General features: G+C 39.3%; 1 protein-coding gene and 1 non-coding gene across 2 annotated transcripts; both read right to left on the bottom strand.

Moving 5' to 3' along the window:
• Positions 1-2,163: 2,163 nt before the first annotated feature.
• Positions 2,164-9,221, bottom strand: LOC142857004 (olfactory receptor 1L4-like). Its single transcript, XM_075984626.1, has 2 exons — positions 9,100-9,221; positions 2,164-3,094 (listed from the first exon to the last, which is right to left on the bottom strand). The coding sequence occupies exons 1-2, from the start codon at positions 9,219-9,221 to the stop codon at positions 2,164-2,166; spliced, it is 1,053 nt and encodes a 350-aa protein (XP_075840741.1).
• Positions 3,449-3,634, bottom strand: LOC142858065 (U2 spliceosomal RNA). The gene has a single exon (XR_012911955.1). It is a non-coding gene; the product is annotated as a U2 spliceosomal RNA (small nuclear RNA).
• Positions 9,222-9,794: the final 573 nt, after the last annotated feature.

Consider the following 9,794-nt stretch of genomic DNA (forward strand, 5'->3'; position numbering starts at 1 on the left):
AAAAAGCCTGGTATTGGCATAAGACCAGACAGGAGGATCAATGGAACTGAATTGGAGACCCAGATATTAATCTTTGAATACCTGATTTTTGACTAAGAAGCAAAAAAATATGAAATGGTGAACAGAAAACATATTTAACAAATGGTGGTGCCATAACTGAATATCAATATGTAGAAAAATGATAATAGATCCTTCGTTATATCATGTACAAAACTCAAGTCCAAATGGATCAAAGGCCTCAACATAAAGCCAGCCACACTGAACCTCATAGAATAGAAAATAGGAAGCACAATGGAATGCATTGGCACAGGAGACCACTTCTTAAATGTAACCCCAGTAGCACAGACACTGAGAGAAACAATTAATAAATGGGACATCCTGAAACTGAAAAGCTCTGTAAAGGAAAGGACATGGTCAACAAGACAAAATAACAGCTTACAGAATGGGAACAGATCTTTATTAACCCCACTTCAGACTGAGGTCTGATTTCCAAAATATACAAAGAACTCAAGAAATTGGTTATCAAAAGAACATATAATCCAATAAAAAAATTGAGTACAGATCTAAACAGAGAACTCTCCACAGTGGAATCTAAAATGGTTGAAAGACATTTAAGGAAATGCTCAACATCTTTAGTCATCAGAGAAATGCAAATCAAAACAACTCCGAGATTCCATCTTACACTTGTCAGAATGGCCAAGATCAAAAACACTGATGACAACTTATGCTGGAGAGGTTGTGGGGAAAAGGGAATACTCCTTCATTGCTGGTGGGAATGTAAGTTGGTACAGCCCCTTTGGATGTCAGTGTGGCGATTTCTCAGAAAATTAGGAAACATCCTTCCTCAAGATCCAGTAATACCACTTTTGGTTATATATCCAAAAGATGTTCAATTGTACCACAACGACATATGCTCAACTATGTTCATAGCAGCATTGTTTGTCATATCCAGAACCTGGAAACAACCTAATTGTCCCTTGACTAAAGAATGGATACAGAAAATGTGGTACATTTACGTAGTGGACTACTACACAGAAGAAAAAAATAACATCTTGAAATTTTCAGGCAAATGGTTGGAACTAGAAAACATCATTTTGTGTGGTAACCCAGATGCAGAAAGACAATTGTCACATGTATTCACTCATAAGTGGTTTTTAAACATAAAGTAAAGTAAACCAGCCTACAAATAACAATACCAGAGAACTTGGACAACAACAAGGACCCTAAGAGAGACATACATAGATCTAATCTACACGGAAAGTAGAAAAAAACAAGATCTCCTAAGTAAACTGAGAGTATGGGGACCTTGAGGGAGGGTTGAAATGGAGTGGACTGGTAGGAGGGGGAGCAGAGAAAAATGTAGCGCTCAATAAAAACTAATAAAATTAAAAAGAAATATTTTACCTGATATCTGTTTATCTCTTATCACTGTCAAATTAGTGCATAGAACTGAACCACCATGACATGTAAGAGATTTACTGGGCAGTGGGTGAGTAAAAGTCTTCAGACTCAGCTTGAAGTCTATAGAAGAAAATGGAAGGAAGGCTGACTGGGGTAAAAAAGAGAATCTTGTAGTGCTATAAAGTACCAGGAAAGGTTTTGTTGGTGGAGCGTCATAGATTCTAATTGGTCCTTCAAAATAACCCCATGAATCTCTGAAACAAACCTGTCTTGGTACCTGTGCGATGTTCTAATGTTCTCTCATTGTCTAGAAACAAACATGGCATAAACACAGCAACACATTGTTGAACTGTTGATTTAACTTCTATAGGGAGAGAAATGCGCACATTCTACTGTATTCTTCCAGTCAGTGCTGTGGTAGAATGCCCCTTACACTGTCAAGATTTGTCACTCGTATTAGTTTAATAAAATGCTGACTGTCCAGTAACCAGGCCGGAAGCATAAGCTGGGCAAACAGACTAAGAAGTCTGGGAAGAGGAAAGGCAGAGAGTCATTCACCAGCTGGATGTTGAGGAAGCAAGATGAGCATGTCTTACTAAGAAAAGGTATCAAGTAACATAGTTAAACATAGAAAAGAATTATGGGTTTGTTTAAATTGTAAGGGCTAATTAATAATGAGCTAACAGGACAAACAGTTTATAATTAATATAAGCCTCTGTCTTTGGGACTGAATGGCTACAGGACTGGGCAGGACAGAAACTTCTATCTACACGTCAACCTTTTAAAGGCCTGTTTCATGTCTTTGTTTCTAAGGCTGTATATGAAAGGATTCAGCATGGGGGTAACTACTGTGTAGATGACAGTGACCACTCGGTCCTTTGTCACTGAGTAGGTGGATGAGGGGCGAATGTACACAGATATTATGGTTCCATAAAATAGTGCCACAACAGTGAGGTGGGCCCCACAGGTAGAGAATGCTTTGTACCTTCCTCCTACTGAGGGGACCTTCAGAACTGTCCAGGTGATACAGATATAAGAGATGACAATAAAGATAAAAGGGCTCATAATAACAATAGAGCCCTCTGTGAAGGCCAAAAGCTCATTGATGGAGGTATCAGAGCAGGAGAGTGTCAGCAGGGGTTGCACATCACAAAAGAAGTGATGGATAACATTGTCTCCACAGAAAGAGAGGCGGCCCATGAGAATCGTATGAGTGAGTGAGTGAAGATGTGACACTGCCCAGGATGCCATCACTAGCAAGCAACAGCGCCTGGGGCTCATGGTTGTGGTGTAATGGAGTGGACGGCAGATGGCAACATAGCGGTCAATGGCCATTGCAGCCAAGAGGAAATTGTCTGTAATACCAAAAGCCACAAAGAAATACATTTGAGCAAGACACTGGGTAAAAAGGATAGTCTTTCTCTGCGTCAGCAAATTCACTAACATCTGTGGCACGATGACAGTGGTAAAGCAGATGTCCACCAGGGACAGGTTGGAGAGGAAGAAGTACATGGGAGTATGTAGGTGGGTATCTCCCTGGATGACTGCAATGATGACTGAGTTACCAATCACATTTATCAGGTACATGGTAAGGAAGCTGGCAAAAAGCCATACCTGTTGTTTGGGATCACTGGTCAATCCTAGAAGGAGGAATTCTGTCCTGTGGCTCTGGTTTTCCCTGAGCACTGCTGTCCTGCAAGCAAAAAATATACAAGGATTGTTAGATATGTGTTTTGACTTTGAGTCTCCAGTCTGATGGAGGGGATGCCTCAGAGGTGTTCTGTTCATGCACTGTGTATGGATGCTGTTCATATTGATTGTCATACTGTCATAATATGGCTTCATAGAACTGGTGTTAGGATACTTTAGATTCACATCCAATTTCATAACTCTTTTTGTAAAGCCAAATGGACCACTTCAGCTCTTTTTGTTTGACCACAAGACAAAATTTATGGTAACTGCTTCTTATTTTTTCATAGGAAAGGTGTACAGAAAATACTCATTTTAATTGCCAAAGGTGTATTGATGACACTTTTTTTCTCCCCCCAAAGGGTCTACCATTCCTGGAAGAACTGTAATATCAGGTTGATGTGTGGTGTGTATGGAGTAAGCTTTTCTTCCAAGTCCTGTTTCCAAAACTCCATGTAATATATTGTCCTCGGATGGAGGATGTATCAGATATTAGACTGATAAGAACTACACTTGATCTTAGCCAAAACGCCCAGAAAATGATGACATATTTTTTGCCCAGTTTTTCTACTATTCTTTTAAAAAGTTAATTTTTTAATTCAATTTCTGACTCTGCTGGTGCATTTCCCAAGTTCAAATTTTATGCTCCTTGATAAGGAAAGTCTGCTTGATCCTGTGTTGTTACAGTTCTTCCTTTTCTGTGCAGCATCAGTTTCTACCTTATGCTTCCAGTCAGGGTTTTCCGCTCCCTTTTTAAGGAAAAGTAGGCATCCCAAGATTCTTTGCAGTAGCCTAATATACATTCTAGGGATGTGTTCCTGGGTCAAACCCTTCTTGGGGAAAAGTACTTTTGTAATTCTCTTGGTAGCTTAAAATGCGGGGCAAAAAGTTTAGTTTAGGAGGAGCTTGCCCTGGAGGTTTCGCATGTCGAACAGGGTATGTTAACTGTCCAGTGGGGTGGGAAGGTGAAAATACGTTTCTGATAGGACTCTGTTTACTTAACATTGGGCTTGACACCACATACAGATTGTGTCCCACAATCTAAAGTGGGTGGTGTCAAGCTTATATAAATAGGACAGAGGCAGAAAAGAGAACAAACACAGGGCCAGGTATGGCATTTATGTCTGTGTGCAAAGGTGTGAGTGTGGAGACTGGATAAAGCATTGCCTCCAAAGAGAAATAAAAACAACCTCAAAGTTAGATTTTTAAAATTCTGGACTTGGGAGTTGAGTCTGAGTGCTTGAACCAGAAATCTCAAAGCATAAAAACCTCAGAAATATTCTTAGACAGAGGTCTGCTTTAACAGACAACTCCCAGGGTAAGAGGATCTTTCAGTTTATAGGAGAAGGGCATAAAAGACAGATAGAAAGTAGACATGAGCAAACACCTTAATTAATATACTTTTGTGTAAAATATCCCATAATAATCTAAGTACTGATGAAATAAATATGAAAACTGGGCATATAAATGCACACCTCTAATACCAGCTACTCAGGAGGGGTGAGACGATCTTCATTTCTAGGTCAACCCAGGCAGCTTAGTGAGACTTTGTATCTCAATAAGAAGTTACATTGGGCTGAGAATGTAGCTTCATAATAGAATACTTGTCTAGCATTGATGAGGCTCTGGGTTTAATTCCTGAATGAAAAAAGTACCCTCCCCAAACAAAACAAAACAGAAAACTTAAAGTAAAAGAGAGAAAAGACAATGCATTTATTAAATTAAATGTGTAGAAATCAAAGAGTTTTCTAAAAATATATGGATTGGGAGGGAAATAATGGTAGAGGGAGGAACAGATTTGACTAAAAGGTATTATATGCCAGCAATAAAAAGCTGAGCAACAATGACAAAGATTAAAGTAAAAACACTTGTCCCTTTGTAAATTAAGACTGACAAAGAAAGACCTTAATAATATAAAATAGTGTGTTTTGGTGCAAGAACAGACAATTGACCAATAGAAAATGCTAGATAAAATGTAGTTCAGAATACAGTTAGAAACTGTGTTGATTTAGGACGGTGGAAGCAGTTTCTCCTTCAAGGTTTATGCCTCTCCAGCTGTGGGTACTTGCTAGGTTTACAGGGCCAGGCATAAGTTCCTCATACTGAGTACTTAAGTTCAATTCAGCAGATGTTGGTTACTAACCTTAGACACACGTAAGTGTAACTCTTACCCTCATTAAAGGAGCTTCTTTTTGTATCAGGTGAAAACTACTACAGAGGTCCATACATTGCCAAATTGCAGAGAGTAAGTGTCTGAGTTACACAACTACATCATAGTACATTGGATAGTACAACTACATAATAGACTCCTGTACCTAAGGCTCAGGGAACATCTCTGATGAAGGGGCAGAAAGATTGCAACATCCAGAAGACTGGGTGCCTGCTTCAAGACAGTATTCTTTATATGGTAGAAATGTACACCCGTGAAATATCAACATTGTTATCTAAATAATGACCTCATCAGTTGACATGTCAACATGGATGGGGGAAATTTCACAAAGCCTTAGCCTTAGAGGGAGTTTCAGATAGTTATTAGCATGGTAATGTGGATGCTGGGTTTCAAATTTGGGTCCTCTATAGGAGCAGCTAGTGATCTGAACTGTAGAGCCATTGCCCAGCCCCATATTTGTTTATTACTTTTTGCTTAGTTTCGTTTCATAGAAAATCTCAAGGAGACAAATATTTAAAAAGAAATTCTATTCTCTAATTTAAATATCCCCAAACACTATCCCAGAACTCAGTGTACCACTGTCCAGAATAAGAGTGACATTTACCTAAGAACTTAACACAGGAAAATGATGGCCCTAAGAAGCCAGTGGGAGAGAAAATGTTTTAGTGTGCTGGAATACGAGTTTACCATATTAAGAAGTAGTATAATTAAAATTATAATTGAGTTGAGATTAAAATGTATTTATTTATGATTTATGCATAATGTTTGACCCCACGGAACACAAAGAAAATGATATTTAGGTGACTCTATAAATTAGAAGGGGTAGAGCTTAGGTAATATGCCTGGTGGTTAAAAAAAAACTGAAAGGCAAAACTAAGTTGTTTACAATATAATGGTGAATAAAACAGACACAGCGAAGACTAAAAGCAGCTTGCAACACTTAACAGATGAGGTGCTAATATCCAGAATACTAATACCAATCATCATCTTTGCTTCAGCAAGAAAAATATAAGAACACCAATATAAAGTGTGTGAGAAAGCTGAAATGTTTCTGAGTGTATAAATGGATGCTGAAATTCAATGGTAATTTTAGAGGTGAATTGAAATAAGCAATATTTTCCTTTATATTTGTTAGCTTAGTAAATGCTAGTGTGGAGGATAAGGACACAGGCTGGTAGGGATGTGGGTATGTATGGACTTGTGTATACCATTTGTGTAAATTGGTTTCTTAATATTTTACAACCTGGAAATTCTAAATGTATTCTCAGGAGAGAGGCAGCCATAGGGAAATTCACCTGTCAGAATGGCTAAAATAAAAAACACTAATGATAGCCTTTGCTGGAGAGGTTGTGGAGAAAGGGGTACACTCATCCATTGCTTGTGGGAATGCAAACTTGTGCAACCACTTTGGAAAGCAGTGTGGCGGTTTCTCAGGAAATTCGGAATCAACCTAACCCTGGACCCAGCAATACCACTCTTGGGAATATACCCAACAGATGCCCTATCATACAACAAAAGTATATGCTCAACTATGTTCATAGCATCATTGTTTGTAATAGCCAGAACCTGGAAACAACCTAGATGTCCTTCAATGGAAAAATGGATGAAGAAAGTATGGAATATATACATATTAGAGTACTATTCAGCAGTAAAAAACAAGGACTTTGTGAATTTTGCATGCAAATGGATGGAAATAGAAAACACTATCCTGAGTGAGGTTAAGCCAGACCCAAAAAGAGGAACATGGGATGTACTCACTTATATTTGGTTTCTCGCCATAAACAAAGGACATTGAACCTATAATTAGTGATCCTAGAGAAGCTAAATAAGGAGAACCCAAAGAAAAACATATAGGCATCCTCCTGAATATTAACCTTCATCAGGCGACGAAAGGAGACAGAGACAGAGACCCACATTGGAGCACCGGACAGAAATCTCATGGTCCAAATCAGGAGCAGAAGGAGAGGGAGCATGAGCAAGGAACTCAGGACCGCGAGGGGTGCACCCACACACTGAGACAATGGGGATGTTCTATCGGGAACTCACCAAGGCCAGCTGGCCTGGATCTGAAAAAGCTTGGGATAAAACTGGACTCACTGAACATAGCGGACAATGAGGACTACTGAGAACTCAAGATCAATGGCAATGGGTTTTTGATCCCACTGCACGTACTGGCTTGGTGGGAGCCTAGGCAGTTTGGATGCTCACCTTCCTAGACCTGGATGGAGGTGGGTGGTCCTTGGACTTCCCACAGGGCAGGGAACCCTGATTGCTCTTTGGGCTGATGAGGGAGGGGGACTTGATTGGGGGAGGGGGAGGGAAATGGGAGGTGGTGGCAGGGAAGAGACAGAAATCTTTAATAAATAAATAAATAAATAAATAAATAAATAAATAAATAAATAAAAGAGTATGAAGGCTAAAAAAAGAATCAGGAAGTAATAGGAGCAAATTCACAAGTGAACAAGAACACAGAAAAGTAAATAAAATTAAAGTGGTCTAGTGCTGACAATGTGTGGTTAGTATAACTTTGTCTTCAAAACCTGTGTATTAAAAAAAAAGAATCTCAAGTCTTAAATAGAATTCAGGGGATTCCTTTTTTATTTTCTTCCCCAAAGCATGAGCCCACCAGGAACAGGATGACAAGTCATCCAGCTCAAGTATGGTCAGTAAGGGGTTCTAAATCCTAACTTTTGGCATTTTGAAATCTGTGTAAATTGGGTTGAAACTCAAGAGTGAAGACCTAAAAGTCTGGAAGAAACAACTTCCTCTGTCTCCTGGTGATATTGGTATCTTTCTTTCTTAGGCAAATTGATCCATAATCCATTCAAGCTTTGGTACCTTTTCAAGGTGCTAGAGACAAAGAGAATCTCCCCATATTGTAAATAAAGCATTTAATCTTACAATGTATAGTCATGGAGAACAGAATGAAACACATGACCCTGGTCTATCATTATGAACTATCTAGAACTTGCCTATTTCATAAGTTTCCAAACTGTGCTCCCTGGGAGCCTCATGGATCACCAAGAAAGGGCCAGGAGTGAGAACTCTGAAAGGAAAGTTTCTAGGTCCCATTTTTAAACTGGAGAATTCTATCTATGTGTTGCATTTATTGAGTGACCACATAATATGCAGTATGAAAAAAATCTAAATAATATGCTTTTTGTTTGTATTTTAAGCAAGAGTCTTAGGCTGTAGGGCTTCAGACCTTTTCTGTAGCCCAGGACATCTTCAAACTCTAGATACTCTTGTTGATTATGTGCCTGATGTCATATATTTCAAGTAATAGAAAAAAATATGAGGCTCAGAGAGGTGGTGAGCTATGAGCTGGTGCCATGAGCTAACATGTCAATTGGAGTATTATAAAAATCCAACCTTACCAGAAGTTTTCTCTCCCCTTATACTGTCTTGTATGAGCTTATGGTCCATGCTATTCTGAAGATGCTCAGATGAGGCCAGAGAATCTGGGTGTAGGGACAAGTAGGCAGGGCTGGGCCTATAGAAGCTGGGCTTTGTCCATCATCATCATGGCAGTTGCTGTTGTTTCTTCCAAAGTGCTAAGCTCCTTTATATTGGTGAAGTCAAATAAAATCCAAATCTTTCCTGTTTTATGTAAGTATGGAGACATTGTACTGGAAGTTAAAGGAGTATGCCCAAAGTCTAGGAAGCATAGGCCAAGGGCTTGGTTTGCAGTTTTAGCCACGTTGAGTCCTAGACTTTATACTTGTTAAAAAGAGGGCATCATAAAACATAAATAATTTCCTTTCATAACATGCCATGACTGTAGGACTTGTGAGCAGGATAACAATTAAGGATAAAAACTTAAGGATAGCAATACTTACTCAGATATGGGCCCGTGATTTCCAGAGTACCTGTATAGGGGTTCGTGTGTCTTCTCATCAGTGTCATTTGCAGTGGTGGCTAGGAGTGGAAGAGTGGCTGCGAGGACAATCAAAGCTTTCATGCCAGACTAGAAAGTAAAAGGCTTTTCAGGCTAGGTGTGGGTGGTGACACCTTTTGAGTGTGTGTGTGCATCTGTGGGTGCACATGTATCTTTGTATTCTCACCACTCTTCTCTTTTTCAGAGTAATAATCTTTCAAATGTGGCTCCAGACATGAGGAACATATGGAACATATGGCTTTCTCCCACTTTGGCTGCTACTACTGACCTCTTTAAATTTCAATAAAGGTGAATAAGGGACAAGGACCTGGAGGGAGATTATTTGCCCTTCACATGATCTCACTCTAAGGAGACAGGTGGTTTTTCCACTCACCAACCCCAGGGATCTCATTAAGAAGGGAGTCTTGGGAGAACAGGTGCTGTGGAACCTCAGGGTTCACAAATTTCTTTACATCTTAGACAATTAGTGATTTGTTGTCATTGTGATTTTGAAGAAAATATGTATAGGGATTAGAGCTGAGGCTGTTGCCAGAGGATGCCTGGTGTTGTGGGAAAAATCCTGGGAATGGAGATCTTGGACTTTAGTCAGCCAATGAGAAGTTGTGATTTGGGGTAAACTTGTCATTTTTCTAGATT

The sequence above is a fragment of the Microtus pennsylvanicus genome, chromosome 9 (genome assembly GCF_037038515.1).
Source record: "Microtus pennsylvanicus isolate mMicPen1 chromosome 9, mMicPen1.hap1, whole genome shotgun sequence".
Lineage (NCBI taxonomy): Eukaryota > Metazoa > Chordata > Mammalia > Rodentia > Cricetidae > Microtus > Microtus pennsylvanicus.

Bases quoted from the DNA above. Each gene is read 5' to 3' on its own strand.
- LOC142857004 (XM_075984626.1), bottom strand. From the start codon at position 9,221: ATGAAAGCTTTGATTGTCCTCGCAGCCACTCTTCCACTCCTAGCCACC. The intron at 3,095-9,099 runs GTAAGTATTGCT...TTTTGCTTGCAG, and splicing joins AATCACGGGCCCATATCTGA to GACAGCAGTGCTCAGGGAAA.